This window comes from Argiope bruennichi, chromosome 5 (genome assembly GCF_947563725.1).
Source record: "Argiope bruennichi chromosome 5, qqArgBrue1.1, whole genome shotgun sequence".
Lineage (NCBI taxonomy): Eukaryota > Metazoa > Arthropoda > Arachnida > Araneae > Araneidae > Argiope > Argiope bruennichi.
The window spans coordinates 64,816,630-64,844,396 of record NC_079155.1 but is presented as its reverse complement, the minus strand read 5'-3'; the positions used below and the strand labels follow the sequence as shown (position 1 = coordinate 64,844,396).

At 24.2% G+C, this 27,767-nt stretch overlaps 1 protein-coding gene across 1 annotated transcript; it reads left to right on the top strand.

The window, feature by feature from the left end:
* The first annotated feature begins 497 nt into the window (after nucleotides 1-497).
* Nucleotides 498-26,607, top strand: LOC129968497 (phosphatidylinositol transfer protein alpha isoform-like). Its single transcript, XM_056082439.1, has 13 exons — nucleotides 498-720; nucleotides 7,412-7,442; nucleotides 8,678-8,841; nucleotides 8,945-9,036; nucleotides 10,499-10,506; nucleotides 11,421-11,498; nucleotides 11,832-11,912; nucleotides 15,453-15,530; nucleotides 18,228-18,323; nucleotides 19,485-19,607; nucleotides 21,186-21,219; nucleotides 21,809-21,851; nucleotides 23,413-26,607. Exons 1-12 carry the CDS (start codon nucleotides 704-706, stop codon nucleotides 21,814-21,816), a joined length of 810 nt encoding a protein of 269 aa, XP_055938414.1. The 5' UTR covers nucleotides 498-703; the 3' UTR covers nucleotides 21,817-21,851; nucleotides 23,413-26,607.
* Nucleotides 26,608-27,767: the final 1,160 nt, after the last annotated feature.

Sequence of the window (27,767 nt, the reverse complement as noted above, 5' to 3'; positions counted from 1 at the left end):
AATGCCATTTTAACAATCAGATTTTTCAATATCCAGATTTTTAAGCTCATCTTTATGAAAAGGTGACGAAACTTTTTTCTCGGACAACGAGAGGTAGTAATTTCTCCTTTTGCTCCAATGCTTTTGCCCTGAATAAAATCACTTGTTCCAATATAAATGTGAACAACTACATTTTTAAACATAAAAAAAAGCAGCTTTAAAAAATAATATAGTTGTTGTCTTCTTTTGAAACTCAAGTCCACCTTGGTGAAACACAATCCAGAAAGCCCTAACATTGTAAAAATTAAAATTAAAAAAAAAAAAAGGGGGGGGGAGGAGGTAGAAGAAAAAGAAAGTATTGTCTTGTTTGCTGAAAAATGTGACAGTTTCGTTTCATCCCATTTTCGCTTGCGGTTCTTCAGAATTAATCTTCTTAACTGTATAAAATTTTTATGAGTAATGACCTTCTTTTGATGTAATTTGAAATGTAGTATAAAATGTTATCTCTTTACGAAGCAGGAAGTTTTTGTTAAGTGAAATGGACCGAATCTAGATAACTTTCTCCTATCCGGGTATTTCCGTGTTTCACTTGGCAGTCATTTATTCCAAATAGATTTCAAAACTAACTCTTCAGTCTTGAAAACTGGCACTGCAGTAAAGTAACATTGACGTCACTTCTCCGCCCCATGTGAAGGGAAAAGTTGGTGTCAAAAATCACAGAAAAATGATTATTAAGGAATTGTATGTAATTTAATTATAATTTATTTATCAAAAGTATAATTATTTTTATATGAGTTGTGATACTTTTATATTTAAGGACAATGGTTTTTTTTAAATTGGTATTTAATCAGATTATATTTGCAATCTTTTAATATATATATGGTGTTTTTAGAAAAATTGAAATATTTGATATAATTTTTCTGTATTTATTGTAAATTTTATATTATTCTGAGATAGTTTATGTATTAAATAGGATAATCTTTGTAATGTCTGCTTATATAGGTTATAAAATATAACTTGTCTTTTTTATTCTGAAATTGGATCGAGCAAAGTATAACCTATATATCTCTTTAAAAATATTTCGCTATAGTCTGTTATATTTGGTTGTTCTTTCTTTCTTATTTCTAATATTTGATAAGTTACGTTATTTCCAGATTTTAATATATTCTTAAATATATTTTTGTGGGAAACAAGCTTTTTTTTTTTCCGATTTTAATTTTATGAGGAGTGAAACGATGCATCACACTTGTTTCTTTGCTTTTGCTATTTAATTTTATTAGGATTACAGGGTAAAATTATTTTAATTTGAATTCTATACATCGGAAAAGACATTGTTGATTAAATTTTTTTCTCTCAACTTTGAAACTAGAATAGTTTGTAAATAATTGTTTAGAGCAAAAGCATATGTTTAGAGGTAAGAAAAATCCAAGAAACATTAATTAAAAGATTGGTTTTTTGATTTGTTAAAACAGCTCTTTATAGATTAAAAATCTAGTATTCTAAACCTTTAATTGAAAATTTTAAATCTATATTAAATTTCTGATTTCTCAAATTCTTCAAAACATAAAATAATAGTAAAACTATGTAAGTATTAATTATAAATAGATATAAATACATAGAATAATAAGTACATGAAAATGAATTTTTTTTCTATAAATATTTCAGTGCTAATATTTTCTGATATTATTCAATGAGATGATTAAAATTTTCAATTTAATAATGATATCAGATATTTATAAATGATTCAAATTTATTGCAATTTTTAAGAAATTTTGTTTAATATTTTATAAAATATTTGCATGAGGATTTCAAAATTTTTTGTCAATTTCTATTTATGATTTAAATTATTTTAAAAATTGAAAAAAAAAATTATTTGTATTTTATTAATGAATAAATTGTAAAATAATTTATAATAAAAGCTTTAAATCCTGCCATTTAAAATTCATAATCATTTTGCTTGTGTGAATGATATTTAGCATTGATTGTATGAGAACAAGAATGGGTTGAATGAATGGCTATATAAAATGTAATCATTGTTGATAGTTGTATATTTTCCCCAGTTTTTAAATTGCTATATAGTAGACTGATTTTTTTCATACATCATTTTCTTTTGATGGTGAATTATATGAAATATTATATTTTTAAATTAAAAAAAAATTCTTAAAATCAATACCAAGAAATACTATTAAAAGTTCTTTTTTAGTATTTTTTTTATAGTCACCATATGTGGAGAAAAAAAAAAAAATATATGGTACATTTTAGTAAATTTTTAATCATGAATAATATATTTAAAAGCCAGAAAAAAAAATAACTTAAATTTCTAAATATTTTATTAATGTTTAAAAAGTCACTAAAATTAGTGTTATTTTTTCTTCATGTGTGATTACAATTGTATAAATTTTAATTGATGGACAAATTGCAGATTATAATGTTTACTGTAATATTTTGTTGATATTTAATTCAATGAACATAAAAAAAAATCTTTTTATTTTAATATAGAATTTAGCTGTGCAGTCATCTAATTATAACTTATTTGTTCCATTTGAGAATTTCAGAATTTGCAGATGATTTTTCATCTTTTTATATTCAAATGATTCTGATATCAACAATGGAACTCTTTGTATAAAAATTGTTGATGTGTGAAAGAATGATGTAAATGTTGTTATATTTCAAAACTGCTATTAAAAGAAAATGAAAACATTTTATCTGTAAAAATGATAATGATTATTTAAAACATTTATCTTGCCAACTGTTTATTGAAATATTTTTCATTGTTTTATCAATTTTATCTTTATTTTTCAAATGCTGTGTAACTGAGTTTTTATTCAGGAATGATAAATATGAAGGCCATTGAAAATTGAATATGGGAAATATTATTTTTAGGCTGCAGTGTTATTGCTTATATTGCATTCTTTCAATGATTGTCCATCATTAATAAAATTGTCCAAAGGACTATTTTTTCTCTGTATAATATTTTTTTCTGTTTTGCTGTATCTTTGTCAAAATATTTTTAAATATACAATTTATGCATCTTAGTAATAGTTAAATTTATTTTATAAAATATTATATTTTAATTCCTTGCTTGTGTAGTCATTTTAGAACTTATTAACTATAGTCTTTGAACTTATTCTTAGGTCTTATGACTATATTTAGAACTTAAAATTTCTATGGCCATAAACAATGAAAAGACAACTTATGGCCTTAGAAAGTCACACCTCAAAGTTTAATATTTTTTTCTGTACACTTTTTAATTTGCATTACTTAAAGTATAAGGAAATTGTAAATGAAATAAGAAGAAAAGTATTAATTCAATCAGTTACAGTGGCTGATTTAGGAATAGCTAAGGCACAGGGCTGAGGTAATTCTATTCTGAGATCCTATCTATTTCATTATGTTCAATTATTTATTTTGACATTTACTGAGTGTCTGTTCAATTAGTATTATATATTGCATAAGTCTTGGCCATAATATTTTTTCACTAGGTTATTAAAGTAAAAAAAATCATTAACAAACTGATATTTTAAATGTGAAAATAAATTGGTTGGTTTATTAATAGAAGAGGCCTTGTAATAATGCACATGGCCTAGAATCACAGAATGTCAAAATCCATCACTGTTTTTGTTTATTAAAATAAGGTATCTTTAGGTCTATAATTAATATCTTTATCTGAAAATAAGTTTCTTGAAATGCTATTAAGTTTGTTTCTTGCTTGATTTTTTAAAAGTTGTTCTATCTTTACAACTTGAAAAGATTATTTAATATTGATTGAAAGATTTTCATCATTACTGTTTTTTTTTTTTTTTAAATTCATATACTGAATTTTATTCCAATAAAACTTTTTTGAGGATGTCATAAGCAGTAAATTAGCATATTATACTTAAACAATACTGTTATTTGAATAATTTTTTTTTATTTTAATTAATAATGAGATTTTTATGTAAAATTTATGATTAACAGCAGTTTCTGGAAATTTTTCACTAGTACTTTGTTTACAATTATGTTATTATCATAAAACCATGTTACAACTTAATACCAGTAATGCAATTCAGGATATATATATAATATATTCTGCAATATTTACTTCTTTATTTCAGCCAAAACTTTTACTGTCAACTCATTCACAAAACTTGAAGTAAATGATCGCAAATTTGTATTTCAGGAAAGGGTTTCAGGTCATTCCACACTAACTCAATACTCAGATTTTCTTGAAATTTGGCACAGATGTATTTTTGGTGTAGATTTCACAATATATGAAATTTTATGGAGATATGTAAAGTTCACATTATTCATTTTTTGAATTGCAGATATCTTAAGTTCTTATAAATGGGGCTAAAAACAGTAAATGGCAATTTTTGAATTGCTGTAGAAACTTTAGTAGTTGAACTAGATAGGTGCCATTTTGCAGTATTTTTCATACTTCTTGTTGTGGCATGCAACACTATATAAGAAATAATTTCTTAGAATCTAATTTATCAGCAGTTAATTTTTTTAAAAAGTACATATTTTATAATCAATTCCATGAATAGATTGCATTTTTGTAATTCAGTGACAAAATATAAATTTAGGATGATGATTTTATTGTTAAAATAATTAAAAAAAAACTAAAACTGGAATCCTATTAATTCAACACTAAATTTATTTTAACTAAGTTATACTAATACTGACATTTTTATGAAAATAAACATGAATGTGGATACAACGATTCCACAAATATATCTTAAAAAGCTTACTGTTAAATAATAGGATCTGGTTATCATTTTAAACTTGAAAAAGCTTTATTTGTTTGGTTTACAATATTCTCTTGAAGAACATAAGTTCTTCGCAGCATTCACTTTCAAGAACATCCATATTTGAGACCCACAAAATATAAGCAGTTCTTAGATATGAAAAAGATTAAGGAAGTTACCTACATCAAGTTATTTTTCACAAATATTTTAGATGTAAATTTTGAGAATGAATGCATGGTACTACTGCACTCCTTTGATAAACAATGCTTGATCAGATTGATGTTTCAAGAAGCAGTCTGATTCAATAGTCTTCTTGTATTGAATATATAAAGTTATGCAGTGATAATGCTTTGTACCACCCATTCAAAAAATGGTAGTGGTTTTGAATTCGTTTTTCATAGGGTTTCTGTAAACTGGCATGAGCTGCCAGTCTCTTTACAGAGCTCCATCATTATGCCCCTTAATATGAGCTATGATAATAATAGTAACTCTCACTTTCTACTTTAAAAACTCTGGTCTTTTCAGTTTTTGTTTTAATTAGAAAAACTCTTAGAGCATTTTTTTTAATTGCTAATCCTTGTTTTTAGCTCCATTTATGAGAATTTTAGAGTTCTGTAATTTGTAAACAACTTGACATATCTAAAATGTCATATTTTTGTAAGTGTATACCAATAATACACCTTTGCCAAATTTCGTGAAAATTTGAGATGGTGAGGATAAAAATTGTCTTTTTCTATTTTTAATTGACATGGGATGACCCTTTCATACCTGTTAAAATTTTACAAATGAGGTATTAAATATTGGAAAGAGAACTTGTAGAGCATTTAATTGTACTGTTGTTTTAAAATTTTTAACATTTATTCTATACTTGCCTACTATTGAAGAAATTGTCTTTACATTAATTAATCACATCTCTGTAAAAATTATCCTAAAGAATCAAGTAATGTGCTTCAATTTTGTAGACAGGGTGAAATAATATGCATTTTTAGAGAAGGTGATCAACAAATTATGAGTATACTATTAAAAGTTTGTTTGCTTAAAATAACAGTAGGAATTTTACAAGAATGAATTTTTTTAAGGAATATTTATTTTTGAATTTCACAAAGTTTACTTTTGTATTGACTGTTTTTTTTGCAGTATTCAAAATGGGAATATATAGAGTTTGAAAATTGTTTAGATAAAGGGTTATTTTAAACTTATGTTATGTTATAAAAATGAGGGGAATATGGCAAATCAAATATAACAGGAATGAAAATGTTTAAGATGCTTAATTATTATATTTGCTAAGTGTATCAATATTTTTTATGGCTTTATGACGAACTTACAGGATATTAATTCTTGAAGTAGTATTCAAAAAGTGTATAAATATAACAAATTTTTATATAATTGTAAACTTATGAGTAGGAAGATCTTTTATCTGGTTTTTAATCTAAATAATATAAAAGTGTGATTAGAAAATTGCTATTTTTATCTAATTCTTTGTAAGGAACAATATGAATCTGAACATTTATTATGTGCAACATGATATCAAATGCTGGAAAATTAAAAAAAATTTATTAAAAAATAAGACAATTTTAATTTTTTAAATATTTTTAAAATATTGATTCCTTTTTGTCAAATGAATAATGCAATTAGATTAGATGTGTTAGATGTTAATGATGTGAATGTTAATAATGCAATTAGAGTTTCAGCAGTTAATTTAGACAAATAATATGTGATGTAATTATCACACTATGTTGAAAATTGGATCCAAATCGGTATAATTAGCATTGGTTTGTCTCATTCTGATTTTATTACCTTGAAAACAGCCCTGATGTTTTATAAGTTAATATTATGTATAAGATGATTGTTCCTTTTAGTTCCTGTTCTTTAATTTAAAAAAAATAATGCAATTTTTAGGGAGATCTTTTAACTTTTTTGAGAGTTAACGTATTATTTTTTAATTGGAAAAGGCCACCCATAATCAATTGCTCAATCTTTGTTGAGGACTAGGCAAAGTCTCTTTATCTTAAATCTTCGTTTGCTGATGGTCATAATTCATATTCATACTCTGTAATTATACTCTGGTATCACATCATTCTTCCAAACTAATAAGATGACTCATAGTTCTAGGCATCAGTGACATGGCGGGGTGTTTATGCTAAGCTTTTTTGTCAGAGTTTAAATCAGTTCTTAGAAAGTACAAGTGAAATCTTGAATACCCCACTTAGGTAAAGGCCATTGCAAATTTTTCTCTTTGCATTGTGGAAGAAATGGTTTATTTAATTTCTGGTCATGTTTTTGAATGCATATATTTGCAGTTCTACCTTTTGTTTAAATAAAAGGTTCAAGGTAATAAATGAAAGAAATGATTTTTTTTGAAGTTGAGTTGACATTTAATCTAATCCTTCAAAAAATTCAAGTGGTTGTTCCTAGAATTTATCTTAACATTGTGCCTATGGTTTTAAAATTCTATAGCAAACAAAAGTAAACATTGATATGGATAACTATTATACAGGGTTAATGCCTTAAAAGCATTTTTTGTGGTTAGATGCTACCTTCTTGGTTAACATTTACTATAATATTGAATATCATTTGAAAACTTTTTATTGCTGCTGAATAATTTGAATGAATTTTAATTGTTAGCTTTTTGTATGTACTTTGTAGAATGTATTGTTTAAAATGAATATTGTGTTTGAAAATTTAATTTGCTTTTTTCTTTTCAGTCGTGTTGTTCTTCCTATTACAGTAGAAGAGGTAAGGCATTCTATTCTTTCTTTTTTATATTAGCTCTCATTAAATATTAGAAAGCTTTTTACTAATTTGACTATAGATAAAATTTGCATCTAATTATAAAGAACTTCATATACTGTGAAAGTTAGATATTTTTTGTCAATTTTGTGGTATAGAGTTGCCGTTCTTTTTTGTATTTTGGCAGTTGTTGCTCTTACTGGAAAATACTTGATTCCAATTTATATGTTTAATGATGACTGCTATCAAGTTAATAGAAACATGAGTTTTAAACATATAATTCATATATTATGATTTCTTATGTTTAATTGTTTTGCTAAAAAACCAAAATGTATATATTATGCTGAATTCAAAAGTTTTACTCATAATTATAATATATAATAGTTAATTGTATTGTTATGAGCTAATTATAATCCTTTTAAACCTCATATTACTTGATTTTTTTAAAAAAGATTATCCATAATATATAATATCTTTTACAAGCATGTAGATTGGTTTTATTAATAGTGGTAAGTTAATAAGAAATCTAATAATAGTGATTTCATTCTGAATGTAATAATAGTTTATTGCTATTTGTTGCTATTACCAACAACAACTGTTTCAATTACTATCATTTGCATTGATGAATTGCTATATGCAAATAAATGCATGCAATTTTCATCAAAAACATGAAAACTAATATTTATTAATCTTTAAAAATATTTTTATAATTTGATTATGTATTTTTTAAATTTTTATGTTAAAATGCATCACTTTGTTGTTTTTTCATAAGAAAGATTTTTTGGATTTTGTTTATTTTTATGATTCTGGATTTTATTACCAATCAAACCAAGAAATATCAACAAAATGGTTGTATGGAGTTGAGGTATTTATGATCACCATATTATACTACATTTATAATTTAACTAATTTTTGACTGTTAACTGTACTACAGTTGTATTAAGTTTAAGGTATCTTGGTGTAATCTAAAAATAATTAAATAGATCTGGGGGGTCATAAAAATAAATAAATATTTGTTCTAAGGTAGTAGTTTAAGTTGTTGTAAGAATATAAAAAGCATTTTATAATAAAAAAGATAATTGTGATATTCTTATTTCTAATATTTCTGCTAAAAGGGTTCAATAGGTTTTGGTTAGGTATAGGTAAAATAGTAAAGATGAGATATACAAAATTATGATTAATTAATTTTCTTATTTCGTATGGTGGTATAAAGTGTAATCATTTTGATATTTTAATTTCAGTATCAAGTGGGGCAGCTCTACTCTGTTGCAGAAGCTAGTAAAAATGAAACTGGTGGCGGAGAAGGCATTGAGGTGCTTAAAAATGAACCTTTTGATAATGTACCTTTATTAGGAGGAAAATTCACTAAAGGCCAGTATACTTATAAGATCTATCACTTAGCCAGGTATGTCTGCACAACACTTCATTAAAAATATACAAAATATGAATTTTGTGTCTATCATGATTTTTTTTTCACTTTTTATGATTAATTCTCAAAATTTTTTCAGTAAAGTTCCAGCATTTATTCGACTTCTGGCCCCTAAAGGATCTTTGGAAATTCATGAAGAAGCCTGGAATGCTTATCCTTATTGTAAAACAGGTGTGTGCTTTAAAATACAAATTAAATAACTGGTGCCATTGCTTTCTCTGAAATTTTTTTGTAATTTTTAAATAGAATATTGTGATTTGTTTGAATTCTTAGAAATATTCTGCATTTAAATGACATTTCTATTTGAAGGCCTTTTTATTAACATTAAGTATTTATTATAATTTGTTGTATTTTCTTCATTAATTACTAACTATATGTCATTGCACCTTTTGCAGTGATATAGATAAGACTTTACATCTGAATTTATTATATAGATAAGTCCTATTATGAATTTTAAAACTTATAAAAGCTTTTATTTAGGTTAAAAATGGTATTTTGCAAAGAGTTTGTTATCATACTCTCTTTGTCCTATTTTAGTTATTCAATTTGAAGTTGTCCCATCAGATTGGGTAAAAATGAAATGTGAATTTTGAAAGCTCAGTTTAAATAATAGGCTATAGGTGTTTTTTTTAATTCGTATATTTCCTGAATAAAAATAGCAAATTAGGTCATATTTGATTGTGTTTTCCGTTTTTCAAACAGGTTTTAATTATTCATATGAAGTATTTTTAATCTTACTTTTAGAAATAATGAAAAATGTAAAAGGAGATAAAATAAAAAATAATTGATGGAAAATAGCTTATTTCACATTGTAAAAGACATTTCAGAAAGATAAACTCTCTTCTGCAATATTTTATAATTTGTATGTTTGTTAATAACAAAATGATAATCAATATATTTTATATTAGGATTAAGGTAAAAGATAAGGCTAATAAATTTAGTTTTGTATGTGCTCATACATTTTGAAATTGATTTTTTTTTTTGAATTATTGAAAATCACTTCTATCTTTAGATAAGAAACTATGGCAAATATAACAACTAAATTTGAATGGATGAAGTATATAATTTACCATAAGAAGAATGAAAAGATTAATTATCTTATTTTTAATTTAAATAAAAGATTGGATTTTTCTATCGTTGTTGAAGTGATATGAATATAATTTTCTATTTGAATCTGTTATGCAGATAAATTCTTTTAATTTTATTGTTGAATTTAAAACTGTTAATACAATTGAAGTGATATTAAAATAGCTGATAAAAATAAAATAGGATAAAGAATAAAATAGGAAGTATATAATATTTTCATAGAATTTATAAAATGCATGTTATGTGTTTCACAAATTTATACAAATGTTTAAATAAAATAACAAGTCTTTTAGAATGACATAATTATTAATAGAAATGTTTTAAATATTGAATAATAATATTGAATGATGAATAATATTTTAAAACTGAGATATAAATAACTTCGAATTTGTTTCTAAACATTGGTTCTTTTCTTGATTTTTTTTCCTTCTATTTTTTACCTTATTTCTGTTCGTAAAGTACTAAGTATTTTTGTATGTATATATGCTCAAGACTTTATTGTAATAAATTTATAATTTTCTTTTTTATATGCTGTTTATCCTTCCAGTTATAACGGTAAGTATTTTTAAAAATATTTTTTTTTACTGCTTCAGTTTACAGTTTAATATATTAATGACATTTTTCTTGCAAATAATATATAATTATAAAAGAAAAAAAATAATAAGTTCTGTGCAGTTCAGTGTAACTGATTATTATACATATCTCTTATTTCTCGATCATTTGTACTGTAATTTCAACATATCTAGTAAAATTTTCTGGGTAGAATGCATTAAATATTTAAAAATACAATTTTTATTCATTTCTGTGTAAAAATTAAAAATTTTTAAAATATCAAGTTTGGAACTTGCAAATTTTACAACAAACTTTCACAGTTTTTAGAAATAATATAACATTGATATTTATTATTTATTTATTGTTAATAATAACATTCCTCTATTAATCTATTTTCCTTACATGCTTTTTTCGTAAGTTACACAATCGTTCAGTGCTGAAATTTTTTCTAATATTTGAATAATTAAAACAATTTATAAAATTGGTACTGTTCCATTTATATATTAATTTCAAATAATATCTGTTTTTAATATTACAATAAAGGGAAAGTTAGATCCTAATTTAAGGATTATTGCAAATTTAATATTTTGCATCTATCTGAAGTGATTTATTTTGTTAAGTTTTTTTGTTATATTTTTATAAAATATTTAGTAGAATATTGCTCAATTATTATGCTTTAATTCAAAAATGCTGTCTGATTGCTGGAATAAATCTCAATGAATTTATATTGTTGAACAGAATATAACGAATATTTACATAATTTGAAGGAGAAAAATGATTTTAGAAGACGTTTCTGAACGTTAGATTTCTTTGATCGTTTGAATTTATTTATCCAGTTTTAAAAGATAAATTGTTTCTGTGTATTTTTATCAGTTGTTTTAAGTAAAATATATTTATGCCTTTTTTTTTATTTTCAGAATCCTGATTATATGAAAAACAATTTTTTTATAAGCATTGAAACAATGCATTGTCCAGATGCTGGTGATCAACATAATGTGAGTAATAAAATTTTAAAATTGTTTTTTTCTTATTATTTTAAGTAACAGGAAGAATACTAAACAACATTCTTTTCTTATTGCTCTTATAATTAAAGATATTTTTTTAATAAAAATTTGTAAATGGATATCTTTGTATAATAAAATATTTTGTAATTGAGAACTTTTTTTTTTTTCAAAAAATAACCCTTAAAGCAGTGAATTTCATTTTGTATAATTTTGAAAAAAGTTACAAAAAATAAATTTGATTCATAATTATATTTATGGAAAATTCCTTTTCATATAGAAAATCACACAAATTTAAAAAAAAACATTATCTCATAAATGCATTAGGTTCATGAGCTGCCACCAGAGAAGCTGAAACAACGAGATGTAGTGTTTATAGACATTGCAAATGATACTGTAGAAAGTCGGGTAAGTGATTTTTAAAATTATTTAGAAATAAGAATTAAAAATATATTAAGATTAAGTGTGGCTTAATTGTGCAGATATTATATGAAAAGATACATTATTTGTCTTAGATCATTTTTTCTAGTTTGCATTTACACATTTGATATACTCATCTCATGATTTCCTTTTCAAATTTTGTAGACCTCTTAGCAATTCAAATTGCTTTTTATGATGCGCTTGATTTGATTAAAAATGAATTATTCTAATGTTAAAAATATTTATATTCTATAGTTTATCTTATTCTTTTGGGGTAGGGGGCTGCTTAATTTTTGGTTTCTACTTAGAGATTCTTTATTATTAATAGATTCTAGATTATTAAACTTTAAATTTATAAATCCTTATTTTATGAACTGTGCCTTATACTAGATATTTTTTTTATTAGATAACCAGATGAATTTAAGCCTCATTGCTTTTAATTATATTGCAAAATATCTACTTTTCATTAGCAACTTACTAATAATAATGTGTATCTTTGCACTCTACAAACCTGACTTTTGATAAATGCAGATTTGGCACAAATATAGTTTTGGAGTATTAGAATGAGAGAAAGATTTAAAGAGATTTTTTTTTTTTTTTTTTTTTTAAAAATTAAACATTTAGTGAAATTTTGGCATATTCCTGTGACATCTTCCAAATATATTACACAAAAGAATTTTTTTTTTGTGCCTTTTCAAACAATTTATTTGTTGTGTAATTTTTTTCCTGAATTCTAATAGTCTTAAAATTTTATTTCCAATGTATTTAACACTATATTATATTATTGAGATGAATTTTAAAATGTCATTGTTTCATTAAATATTTTAATCACTTCTTTCCGTTAATGAAATTAAAGAAGACAGCTGTTTATTTAACCAGTTTTACAAAGGAAAACCAGGAAAGACAACATTTAGTTAAATTTTGGGATTACCTGAATGATTATATTTTTGATACTACTGTCTAACTCCATTAGAAGGTTTATGCATTATACAGTGGAAGTGTATATATATATTGATATTATATGTTTGTAATGTCTGTCACATTGTGTTTAAAGATGTTTGAGAACATTATGAAGTTATACATTAGTTATTTAATTAGAAATTAAACACTTCTAATATTCATGATGAAACAATTATTCAGCAAAAGTAATTGGTTTCAAATAAAGCTGATATTTAATTCTAATACTCTCTTGTTCTTAGGGTTTTTTTCATCTTTCTGATCTGCTGTTATAAAAAGTTTATTTATGCAACAAAAATTTGTATTAAAAATTGTTATTTCAAAAGATAATATCCTATTTTAAGCATTGTTAAATAGTCTCCTGAATGGTTAGTGATTCACTCATAATATTAGTTACTAGCCACCTTTGGTGACCAGCCGGTTCGCCCATCCTAATGCTCATTAAAATTTTAATAATTAAATATTTTATGTAATTCCTACTTTAATAGCTTCTTCATCAATATATTTTAAAACTTCAAAATTTGATAGTCATATAATTCACTCATAATATTATAAAGGCCTTCAGTCATAACATATGTATCTCTCTAATTTTTTGTTAGCTCCGGTAGAATTTATGCTTTAAATTAAAGTGGAAATGATTAATCTGCAATTAATATATTTTTTACTGATACAAAGCATTTTATTATAATAAGATTACTGAAAACAGAGTCACTAAGTTAATTTATACCTTATGGGCACTAAAGAATATCTTTCTTAATTTATGTAATATCTCAAGTATTTGCCAACAAAATTTTCTGATTCATCATGAGAAGATCGATTAATTAACAATGTTTAATTTTAAATACATCGAACACTAAGAAAATAAACAGAATTGTTTAAAATAATCAGTTTAAAACAGGTTAAAAAAACTATTTAAAAAAAAAAACGATGTTCTTAAAACTATAAGCTTATACAAAAAATATATAACTAACATAAATACAATTCAATTACAAAAGTACACAACTAACTTAAAATAATTTAAATCAAGTCCACATCCATTGTAAATAGTTGTCAACAATCAGAACACAATGCGCATGCGTGAATTTTCAACGCCAGTTATGGTAACGCAAATGCGAGAATTTTTCTATACCAGTTGGGGTAACGCTATGCCGATTAGAAGTTTAATTTTAAATGCATCAAACATTAAGAAATTAATCAGAATCATTTGAAATAATCGGTCGAAAAATATTAAGCCTAACCTTATTCATGGGGGAAAAAAAATACTGAAGCCTTACTCATTTGGCAATGGGGTGATTAAGATATTTTGGCAGGAAAGTTAGTTTTTAATTAATAATAAAAATTCTAATTAAAAATTTAAAAAACGGGACCCCAGGTGCACATTCCCGACCACCAAGGTATACATGTACCAAATTTGATAGCTGTAGGTCAAACGGTCTGGCCTGTAGAGCACCAACACACACACACACACATTGAGTTTTATTATAAGTTTAGATGAAATTTGAATTTTGTTAAATTAATTAACATTGTAGTGCTTTATACTAAAAGTTTGAAATTAAAACGTTTGCAATATCTGTTTGAACTTAAAAAATTATTATTTTTTGAGAAAGATAAAATTGAAGATTCAAACAAATGACTATTTTATACTGAGTAAAGAGCATTAAAGGATTGTGAGATTTTAGGTGAAACAATTAATTCCAAAATCAAAACTATATTTTGGATGCATTTAAAAGTCGTTTTATTTTCGAAAAGTTGGTTTATTTTCAGAGGAACATTTATTTTATAAAATATTATATATTTACAAAAATATTTATCTGAACAAAATTTTTTAAATGTTGTTTTAATTTAATATTTTTATTACTGCATTCTGTTTATAGTATTCTAATTAGTTTGTTTTAAAATTTGAAACAGGATTCTAATCTTCTGTTAAAAAAGAAGTGCACAATATTAAGTTATAATATCAATGATCTGTTACTTCCTTCATCTTAAAATGCATAGTGTTTAAATATTTTTTAAAAACGTAAACATTAAAAGCTTAAACTATATATAATAAGTTTTTTTACTTAGTGAGATATGAAATTTTCTCTTTATTTCCTTCCTTCTCTGTACTCTATTTTCCCCCCTTATGTATTATTGTCCCTTTAAATAATTTTGATTTCAAATAATAATAATTAAAAAAAATGGAAAAAATATTAAACCAGTAATTTTGAAAAGACAAATATTTGGATAATTATTCTCTTCAAAATTATGGATAATTAAGTGCCATAAGTGTTGAAATTGGATTTAATTTTTTAATTATCAAAATTTGGAAAAAGTACCCAATGCTACACATTCCCATCTTCCAAAGTATTTTTTGTGCCAAATTGTAGATTAACAGCCTGTTCTATTGACTGCTAATAAATTAAGAAACAAACTTTCATCTTTACTTGTATTAGAGATAACCAAATTCAAAGTTTAATGAATTTCCAATTTTACAACATTTCTGTGCTCTTGTTAGTTTATGAAGCTTGGGTTTATTGCCCACACATTTTGTAATCTTGTTACTTATTAAAACAATATTAATTTTATTATTAGGATTATAAAGAAACTGAAGATCCAACTAAATTCAAATCTGAGAAAACAGGAAGAGGTCCATTAGTTGGAAACTGGCAGGTGAGTTTTCAGTAATAATTTTGAATGTACTGATCATTCAATTTTTCCATTGTGAAATTTTTCACTAACTTCATTCTTTTTAAATTAGTTGCAAATTTATTTTTATAATTTTAAAGTTTTTAAAGGTATTTTATCTAATAAGTAGTTGTAATGAAATTTTTTTATTTAACTTCCTAATAATTAAACAAAGTTAAATTTCTTAGCACTTTTTAAAAATATTTGGGATTTTATTTCTTTTTTTATCATGTTATATTTATATCCAAAACAAGCAATGAAAATTTTATTTTCTAAAATTAAATAATGCCCAGCCTTTTGATTTGAAAAATTAAACATATTCTGTTCATTGTTTTGTTTTCTAGTTTGTATTATTTTTTAGATCAATGCATGTTTTGTAATTTTTGATGTTTCTTGGTAGAATTCTATTAAATTAAAAAATAGCAAATTAATACATAATTGGAAGTTAAGCTTTAAAATGCAAGTCATTATTTATGAAATTATGTTTAATCTAGAATAGTTTAGACTGACATCATTTATTCAAAAAAATTTTTAAGTTGGTTTAGATTGTATATTTTATAAGTAAAGGAAATGTTTGAATATTTTTAAATGTTATCAGTTTTAAAGTATGTATTATATTTGTTCAGTTTTCTTATATATTAAAAAAAACCTTAATTTTATAAATAAAAAAAATTTGGAATTTTTGCTTTAGTTAAAGGTTTAAGTGCATTGGGATTTTCATCAAATTTTTTTGATATTCATTTAGAATTAGAGGGAAGAAAAAAAAGACAGGAAAATGTTGTATTTTTTTTTTTTTTTTTACAAATATTATAAAGATTATTAAGTTTTTTTTCTGATTGCACTAAAGTAGCATTTGTCTCTTACTGTTAAAAGACTTTCATTTATATTAATTTAGATTGATAGGATCATTTCTCAATATTATAATGTTTTAAGACCATGTGATTTGGCCATATATGTTTTATTTGATTTTAATATTTAAATATTCAGAATATGGGTTCTTTTTTTTAAAGCAAGATTATGAATATTATTTCTCTAAAATTCTTTGAGTAAATATTTAAAACTGCAAATATATATATATATATAATATAATATAATATGAATATTTTAAGGTAATGCAGTTTTTAATATTTGATTGATGACTAGATTAAAAGTTAGATTTAAAACTAGATAGATAGTTAAAAAAAGAATTTTTTCAGAATTTATTAATAATTAAATAAACGAAACATATTCTTCAAATTTTATTGAATTCGGAGTTCACTTGTTTCAAGAATATAATTTTGTTAGGATTTTAAATAAGAGTTTATATTTAGGTACATATATAATATATATTGGGTTTTTTCTTCTCTGGTTTGATTTAAATCTTTGAATATCTTCTAAACTGCTTTCTTTGTTTAACTGAGCAAGTTTAATGTTCCTCCTACATGCAGTATTATTGTGTGCTATTAGTAAAATGTCAAGTTAAATTTCCGTATGAAATTTTTGATTTAATCATGAATTGATTAGAGTGAAAAAAAGACTTTAAAGACTGCAAATCCCTTATAGATCTATATATATAAAAAATAGTTGAAAAATTTAAAAAATCAGTTTTATGTTTATTAAGAAGTATTTACTAATTTTGTACATTTTTTATTAAGAAATATTTACTAATTTTGTACATTTTTTATTAAGAAATATTTACTAATTTTGTACAATTTTTAATGCTTTAAATATATTGATGCTTGATTTTTTTGTATACATTTGATTATATATTCTAAAAATTTTAAATGAACATAAATAGGACTTCCTTTTGGAAGTCCTCCTCCTGCATAAAGTGGAGCTTCAGCTTCTTTTTTATTTGTACCTTTATTGAAACTTTTAACAACTAACTATTTTGCCAATGCTGAACATTTCTGATTCAGCTGGCTTTCTATGAATCGATACATATAGTTGAATGCAAAAACTAAGGTGCACAATTAAATGTCTATTAATTACATGGTTGCTTAAATTTTGAAGCAAAACTCAAATTTAGTGCTTGTACTTGATTAAAAACTGCTATTGTTTAGATACTTCTTGTTCATAAAACACACTGATATTTTTTATAATCCTCTCTTCCAATTTTATAAATCTGATGCACTCATCTGATGAACCCCAATTTGATGTACTCATTGTGATCGTTGACATTGAGAAAAAAAATCTAAATTTTTATTATTTAGTTTTAAAAAATGTTCATTTTATCATCTAAAAATTCCAAATTTTGTTTCACACATAAATTATGTTCGCAATAACCATTTCTTTGAATTCTGTGGGCTTTCATGGTTGTTCAAAGAGGTGAAATTATTCTCAAGCCAAAATGCATTAGCTTGCTGTATTTTTTTATTATAAGTTGAGAAGAAATAGTGACATGTTATTCTGTTATTCATTAATTGGGAGAATTTGATTTAGAGGCAAAACATTTCCATTTTTTTTAAGTAGTTGTATTTAAATTCTTTACAAAAATTATCAAATAATAAAGTTATATATCCTTTAGAATTACAGTTTCTTTTATGAAAGTAATCTCATTTATTTCTTTTAAATCAAATAAATTGTATATAAGATTAGGTTTCTATTTTCAACTATATTTTTTGAATACTATTTGAACAGACTTTAAAAGAGAATTTCCTAAATTTATGTTGTTAAACCAATTTGCTTGTTTTCTTTTTTCAGAAAAATTGTACTCCTATAATGTGTGCCTATAAATTAGTGACTGTAGAATTTAAATGGTTTGGATTACAAAATCGGGTGGAATCATTTATTCAAAAGGTAATCATATATGTATATATATTTTACAGAAATCTGTATATATATTTTTCACATATGTAAGAGACAATAAAGTCCTTTTAGGGAAAAAAAATTAAATTGACTTATAATGAGTGTTTAGAAATGCTAAGTTAGCATTGGCCCTTGTATATAACAACATTAAAGTGATCCTTTCAAAATAAATAATATTTAGTGGAAATTTTAATTTTTATTCATTCAGAGAGATAATTTAAGATTTGCTTTTCATCTTTAGTTTGTCTGCTTTTCTACAAATGAAAAGGAATGAAATATGAAATAAAAAGAAAATAATTTTATCAGAGCTCATTTTTATTTTTGAAGTTGATGAGCTATTTGTTATTTTTATTATCTCATTTTTTCTGAAATCTGAACAAAATTCATGCAATATAAAAATTTTGGTGAAGGCAATAAATGTATTGCATTGCAAGAGAAGATAGTAGTATGACCATAATATTGTCATTTGTTTGAATAAATAAATAAAGTTCTTACATTGCATGTGATTAACTGTTTCAATTAAGTAACCTTATCGTAAAAAATGAAAATAGATTCTTAATTATTCCATCTCTGAAGTTCAAGCTTTAATATTTGTTCTATTTTTCCCTCCGTACATGCACATATAATTTCCTTGTCAAAAAAGGTTGCTATTTAAGTAATAATAGCTTTTATACAGTTAAATTGGCTGTTTTTATAAAAAGCAAATTTAAGGTAATCAAAAAATTTTTTTTGCAAATCAATCATTATTATGCTCATTTTTGATTCTCTTAAAGTAAAACAGAAAAATTAGCATAATCAAGATTTTAAATTCATTTTTGCTGAACATTGATTCATTTGTTATAATTATTGATTGTATGTTACAGTGATTGGCAAAACTGTGGTGTAAGCAATTGTCTAGCATGTTATATCTCAATCTTAAAATAAGAATTGTACTGAAAAATGAACTTTCTTATTGGTTTATAAATTTGAAGTTAAAAAAAAAAAATAAGAATTTGTCTAAAATGCATCATTTGCAAAATAATTTATTTCGTCATTTCAGGTTAGATTTTTGATTCAGTTTTTTAAAAAAAATTAAAAATTGACTAATATATAATTCATTACTCTTCTATAAGTAAAGAATATGTAAATTATGAAAATTTTTATGAATTGCAGACAGAGCGAAGAATTTTTCTCAACTTTCATCGTCAAGTATTCTGCTGGTTGGATAGATGGCATGGTATGACAATGAAAGATATTAGGGATTTGGAAGATAAAACTAAAAGGGAATTGGATGAAGTAAGTTGCAATTGAAATAGAATAATAATTCCTTAATGTTTTGTCTCTTAAGTGTTCAGGATATAACTTTGAATTATATTGTGAATTTGCTTACAATGAGAGTTATAACTTTAACTCTTGAATAGATATTTTATTAACAATATTTAATTAGATAATACATAATATCTATCTAGGAGAATGCATACAAACGATATTAACATTTTATTAAATAATCCAGAATTATTTTTTTTATGAGTCGTGTAACATTTTTTTATTGTATTTGAAAAGTAAATATTTTGTGTAATTTCTTAGATTTTCCTTTTTTAAGGTAGAACTGTTTTAGAGTTTCAGATAGATTTTGACTGCAAAGAATTTAATCCAAACATAAAATGATAAAAGAAATAATGCTATCAATTTTTGGGTATTATATCGGTATTGTTATTGAGTTTTTTTGGGGGAAAAAAAAAACAAACCTTAAAATAGCCAATTGGATTGCAAAATGCATTTTGCTTTACAGGATAGTAAAAAAATAACATTTTGAAGTTAAATTGGATAGTTTTAAAACTTTATTTATTTTTAATTATTAATTTTTAAGCTGAAATATTTAAGCTGACATATCTAGAATCAGAACAACAGTATGACATTAAATAATTGATATACCTGAAAACAATTTATTCCCATTTGGAAAAATAAACATAGCAAAAATATTCACAAGAGATTTCTTGTTAGGTTCTAGATAACAAACTCAAAGACATATAGTAGCATTCATTTGCAATTTGCATACTATGACACGTATTTAATAACTAAAAGAATAGTTGAATAGAAACTGCTGCTAGTGCATTTGAAAAACAGCTTTAAGCAAATGAGTGGCAAGATTCACAGTTAAGATATTTTAACTATATATTAATATAATAATTATTCTAACCAAATTATTGAATTTTTTCAATCTCTCCTTGCTTCTTTTGGAAGCGTGCAATTCTGGTGATAATGGTGAATTGTTCAAAATGCAGTTAACTGCAAATAAAAATGTGTGAAATTAATAATAAATTTAACAAAATATTAATTTTTATGCCAGTAGAATTTTTAAAAATTGTACAGTTTTTCAAGCAGATATTATTGGAAAAAAATGTTCAAATTTGGCCATTTTTTTTAAAATCTTTATTTACAACAGTATTATAGTTATTTTAATGTAATATTACATAAAAAAAAATATGCAGGATGATTTTTTTTAATTATAGAAATTAGTTGTATTTTGAGTCCCCCCCCCCTTTTTTTTTCTTTAACTTCTAATATTAAATGTGTCAATTGTCATTCAATATGATGGCAATATGTAGTTACAATTCTGAGCACCGCATAAAATTTTGTCTTTGTAATAAACAATAAAATAAATATTTTTAAGGTTTTGTTTTCATTTAATTTATTTTTGAGAAATAAGTGTGATATTTAATAATAGTTCTAATTACTCACTTAAGTTAATTTTAAGTATTTAAATTGATTTTTCATATAATTTTTTTCTGTGCCTTGTTTTTCTAAAAATACTGTATATATATATATGTAATATTGAAATGTGAATAATTATATATTGTTTTTGTTTTTCAGCAACGCAACAAAGGTCATGTTCGAGGAACTCAAGGTGAGGAATAAGGTCAAGGGTAATATTAAATCAAGCATATCTGTTCCAAAACACCTGTATAAATTCTGTTTCTGCCATTTCACTGTCCGTATAAAAAAAAAAGACAAGCAATTGACCTGATCATTAATTTTATTCAGTACCAAACTGTGCTAGTTATCTTCTAGTCCTTAAGTAATATACTCAGCACCAGATTTTGAATCTGAATTGTCATCTTTAGTATTGAGGCAGGGACATGAATTATATAGTGGTAATCTGTAATTGTGTGGTAGCTAACAGGCTTTTTGCCTCTTACATCAGCTAACTTCTGTGTTATAATTGTGTGTAGCAGTTTTAGTTACATGCATGATTGTGATGCAAATGAACACTTTTGCGCAAGTGGCCTATTTTAGTTTCTAGATTACAATTTATGTAAAATATAGAATGCATTAACTTAATTATAATTTTTTTTTCTTTTTGAAATTGGCTAATTGCAATGCACTGACACATATTGTTCATAGAATATTATAATAATGCAATAAAGATTGTTTCTGTTGTGTATTGTATATTGCATGCTGTATCTGACTATATCAAAAGATATGTTTTGTTTCAGAAATTTGATCTGTGCAGAATTAGATCACTACCAACTTTTCCCTGTAAGTTTGCTATTTTCATTTTCAGTTACCATATTTACCCATTTTGAATGTTAATGTTTCAATAAGGATCTTCTTTAACATTTTGATTACATAAAATTTATAATTTTAATGTATAATTATAACTTATTATATAGTGTTATCCTGCTTTTACATTCTATTCTTTAATGTCTTCCCCAACATTTTAATAGTTTTTTTTCCAGTCCTTTCTGATGACTTATGTTTATCAAGTATAAAATCCCAGACTTAATATTTGAGAATTTAATGTCTTTATATATTGTGCCCAGTAGTTCGAATGGAGGGGAGGGAGGAAGAATCAAAGAGTAAGGGTATTTGAACTAACCTGACATGCTTTAAGAGAGTCATCTATTGAGAAGGGTGGGAAGAATAATTTTGATAATGTGTATAAATTTGAAAGACAAAATGTGTATTGAAAATGCAAATAGAAATCCATTTTAGATTGCATATTTTGGTAGAAAGCAGTAGTATTTTATATCTTGAATAAACGTTTGTTAGTCTTATAATATTAGTTATTGAAATTTAAATGTTTGTCAAAGAGAAACATATTGCATCTTAGGTAGTAAGTAAAAGATTAAAACTCAACTTATTCAAGATATGAAATATTGGAACAGTTTTCTTAGTCAGCTGATAATAATAGCAATTAATTATATACTAATTATACACATAATTTAATTAATATATGTTTACTTGTAGAAAATAAAGATAAAGATAAATTACTTTTTAATACTAATAATGTACATGTGTAACATCTTTTCCCTGAGAATTTGTATCTGTGTGAGTTGTCCCCCATATTTTACATGTTCTCATCATTTACACCAGTATTCCTCTGATCCCTTAAAAAGTGTAAAAGCAGGGTAATACATGATTATCAAAGTCAGTACTTGCTATGTTCATATTATTCAGTATTTTATAAATAAAAGCCAGTTTTTATATTCATGTTTTTTCAAAGAATTGCAGTTATATATATATTTTTTTTTTGTGATTTTAACAATGGCAAAATTTTTAGATAGTTTTCTTTTTTTTTGTCCAAATAAATTTTGTGTTTGACATTATTTAAATAAGCTTAACAATGAGTGGATGTGTAATTCGGATGTAAGAATGAAATGTATAAATGATGCATATGATCAAAATAAAATAAAAAAATTATGGGAAAACTTAATTGGAATAAAAAATGCAGGAAGTATAAAAATTAGAAGGCAAAAAATAAGCTATCTTCAGTTGAGTACTGCAAGTATGTCCACTTTTTGCTTTGGTTAAATTAACTAACAGCTGCTGTATTTTGTTGGGTGTATTCTGTATAAATATGTGTGCATATGTGATTTTACAATATTTGATACACTATATTTTTAATTTTTAAAGTTTTATTTATTTATTATTATTATTTTGCTGAAAGTTCAAAAAAATTAATATTTTTAACTTTTTCTGAGTTTAGGCTTTTTTGTTTTTGTTTTTTTGCTCTTTTTGTGTTTTGTTGTCAAATTTTTCTCAGTTTTACTTTCACAGCATTTTTACATTTTTTATTAAGTTGTTTTTATTTTGCAAGGTATTTTGGAAAAGCAACACTCACTGCCTAATTCCATAGCATCTATAGGAAGGAAGTATAGTTATATGTTTATGAGGGTAAATATGGTACCTGGATTTACTGTTGTCCAAGGCATTTTGAGATTGAAGTCCAACTTTGGCTTTAGAAATTGAAAATGTTTTGCATACATCAAAGAAATTTATTTTTTTATATATAGTAATATATTTCAAACAGCTCTTTAAAGAGTTAGTCATTATTTCTCTCAATCAACTATGTACATATGCTTTCTTTTATTGCATTACAGAATTGTGTTTATATATAGAGTACCAAGAAGCTGCATTCCAAACCTACAACAATCCATTTTCCGTCTTAAAATTTACAGTTCATTTGAAGAATGTTTTAATTTTATTTATGCATATATGTAACTTTTACTCATGTAATTCTTTTGGTTAAATATTTGTACTAATGTCTATTATTTTTAGGTTTTTGGAATGTAGTTGATTATAATTATACTATTTTATGCTCAAATTCTACGAAAGTATATTTTTTTGGTGATATGTTAGATCTACACTATAAATGTAAATAACCATCTTTTATGTACATAGTTCTAGAAACCTTATTTATGTGTATTGTTACCTGAATTGTTACTAAATTTAGTCTAGTCATTTTTAATCCAAATAGCAACTATCAGCAGATGTACAGTGAATAAAGAAAACTATACCAAAGAATTCTTTCCTATTGTATATTCTGCTGATAATACTTGAAGAATTTCTCATTTTCGGAATATTTATTTTTAACATATTTATAATTCTTATTTTGTTATTTGGAAAGGAGACTAATTTATGAATTTCACAGCTATGTCAATAAAAAAAGGTCTGATTTTATGTGGTAACAATTATTTGTAATCGGTCTGCTTATTGTAGTGTTATTTTTGTGTATGTAATGGCATTATCATCCTGCATCTTTTTTGTCTTATTTATTTAGTTTGTGATTACCTCATATTTTTGTGAAGGGTAGGGTTCTTGCCATTTTCAAAGGAAATTATCATTTATAGATCTTTCATGATTTGTTTATGCTGTTATTGAATTTTAGTCATAAGGAATCATAAGGGTTCTGTTAGTCATAAGATTCTGTGAAATTGATTTTATTAAATCTTAATCATACTATAATAATACTTTTATGTTATTATGGAATTACTCACTTTTAAATAGATTATATTTATACAGGTTCATATAATAATTAATCATAAAATGTAATATAGGATATGATATTTGAATGTGTAGAGACAAATAATGCACAGCTGAAATTATTTATAAGATAAATGTTGAATATTTCAAAATAGTTTATGACACTGATGCAGATTATACACCTCTACTGACTAGATAATAAAATATATACAATTTTAGAATGTTAAATTTATTGCATATTTCATTAATTAAACTTTTTTGAAAGCAAATGAAATGTTAATTTCTTATATGAAAGCAGCCAGCTGTTATAAATTTATTCAGCTGTCTAGGAAATATTTTTATTGTAGATTAACTAATTTAATTTGAAATCAGTGTTTCACAATAAAAAAATGTTGGTTAAAATCTAAATTAATACAAAATATTGTATAGTCTAAATATAGAAAAGTTCAATCAAACAAATTACTGTTTGCAGTACATTGTCTGTGTACAAAAATGTTTGATTATATTTGCTAGAATTGTTGAAGTTTTAAAAAGTTTTGCATTGGTTATAGAACGGATAATGTCATAAATGTGATGTTTTGAGTTTTGTTATATTTGAGTGGTTTTTAAAGTTGTTTTACTATTTGTTTTGTTTTAATGATAGTTTATCACATTTGTGTTCGCTCCAAAGATACCGTGTTATAAATTGGTACTATATTGAATTTTTTAAATTTTACATTTCTTCTTTATGGGTATATTTATTTTGACAGAGTTTATTTATAATGTATACTTTATATATTAAATATTTTTACTTGGATATGTATATTTTTTTCCTACCCGGTAAATGTCCCAGTTGTATAAATTACTTTATCTTCATGAATTAGAAATTATTTTTACTAATCCAGAAGTTAGCTGTTTTTAACATGCTTTATGAAGAATATAGGATCGACTTGAACGATCATGTTTAAAACAAAACTTGTCATCCATAAAAAAAAAATAAGGAAGAAAAATTAGGAATAATGCATATTTTTTGCTATAGTATGTGAATTAAAATGACAAATTTTGTTATGAGCATGCAACCATTAGATAGACAGTTATTTCATTTTAGACTTAAGAAATTAAAAAAAGTCTCTACCATTTTTAGTATGCAGTTATATTTTGTTAATAGTGGATGTATAAAGTTGTTTAAATAATGTAAATGTCGAGTTCTCCTTAAGTAGTTTTTAAAATAAATTAGTGATGTTTAATTATTCAGACTTTTAATAAAATATTCATCAATATAGTTCTTAATATGTGAAGTTTAATAAATGTCTTGAAATTAAGAGCATTTTAATTTTGTTATGTATTAAAGTACATCTCTTGAACACCTTTTGCTGTTATTTTACAATTAACCACAGAACTCCCTATTTTACTACAATGTTCTATTTTAGAAAGTTATTTCAAATCAATAATGGTCGCCATTAAAACTGAGCCCAAACAAAAAAAAGCTTTATGCATATTTATTGTGCATCTTCCTTTTAATCCATGCTTGTTCATTGCCATGTTTTATATCTGAAGGGCTTTGGCATATTTATTTTTAAAATTTAGATTTCATTTTTAAGTTTAGATCTAGTCATGTGTTTTTGGAAGTATTTCTTTAGACTGTTCTTGTTGGCCTATTTATAGAGTACAGTTTACTTATATTAAAAGAAAAAAAAATTTCTAAAATGAATATTTTAGTCATGAAATGAATGTTTTTCTTGAGCATCCTAAAGCATGTTTGAACAAAACACTGAATTTTATAGATTTTTACATTGTTAGTAAAATTTTATTAATTTTTTTTCTTCGTATTATGGATATATTACTTCATTACACAAGAAAAGTAATATGTAATGGTACATTCCCTTTTTTTTAAAAAAAAAAAATTAGTAATCTAGATTTATTTTATTTGAATGAAATTTTTTTTGAACCATTTGATTTCTAAACTTATTTTGTAATTCTCTTATCTGTTTTCTTTGTTGATTCAATTGTAATTTATATACTCATCATTTAATAAAACTGATGAAATGATTGCAATTTTTGTTATTTTTTTGCATGCAGCTTGATTTAAACAAGTATTTATATACTTAATTTTTCAACTATTTATCTATGTCTTATTCCTTTTCTGCAGTCTTTATTTCTTCATTAATTGAAAAAAAAATGACTGCAAACTAAATTTAATAATTGTTTCTTGTAATTATATTTGATATTCTTCATAATGCTTAAACTGTTTTAAAATGTCTGTATTAATTTTCGCTTATGATATGATTGAAAGTTCTGTTTCAACTATATGAACTCTTAGAACAATCAAGAAATAAATTATCAAATGTTTATGTGAAAGTGTCCATGTATTTTTTATCAGTTGATTACATAAATAATAATTGAATAATTTCTTTGATATTTAAAAACTTTGAAAATATTGCCATTTCTAGATTGAAATCTACATAAAATTTGATTTAAAAAAACATTTTTCTTTGTTAGTATTTCAACAGGCAACCAATACTTTACACTAATATGTGCAGTCTTGTGTTCGTAATTTGTTTAACAAAAACTGACAGAACCAATGGAACTTTGAGACCAAAAATAACATGAAACCTTTTTTGTTCCCTTAAATCATTTGTGATTTTTGATTTTGATACTGCATGCATCAGTAACTCATATGTACTATTTAAACAACATCTAACCTGCAGCTGCTATGGAAATAGTTTGACAATCTGGAATATTTAGTTTTAATCATTGTGTCTTCAACAGCTGTTTGTGATTTTTTTTTTTTTAACTTACAAAAACGGATTTTAATTTTTTTTCTCTTTGCAATGTAAATTTAATATATTGAGAAATATTAATATTTTATGTTGGAAACTTATTTCCTAACTTTATAATGACATTCAACACCTGGTTTACATTTTTTATATGAGCCTTTTTTAAAATGTAATTTTAAGACCCTCAATTGGTTCAGACATAATTTATCCAGTGTTGGATTTTACACCAATGTATTTCCATACTGAATTCACAGTTTATAATTGAAGTTCATTAATTTAAGAACACTAAACTATTTTTTTAATGTAGGAACTTATACGATTATAAAATATATCCACACTTTTTAGTTGAGATTCTGTTTTTCTTCTATTTTTTAATTTAAGTAATGGTGTAGGTTAATATTACAGTTGGTTTGTTTTCCTTATAAACACGTTG

Coding starts and splice junctions, on each gene's coding strand:
- LOC129968497 (XM_056082439.1), top strand. Junction 7,443..8,677: donor TTCCTATTACAGTAGAAGAG/GTAAGGCATTCT, acceptor TTTTAATTTCAG/TATCAAGTGGGGCAGCTCTA. Junction 11,499..11,831: donor ATGCTGGTGATCAACATAAT/GTGAGTAATAAA, acceptor TAAATGCATTAG/GTTCATGAGCTGCCACCAGA.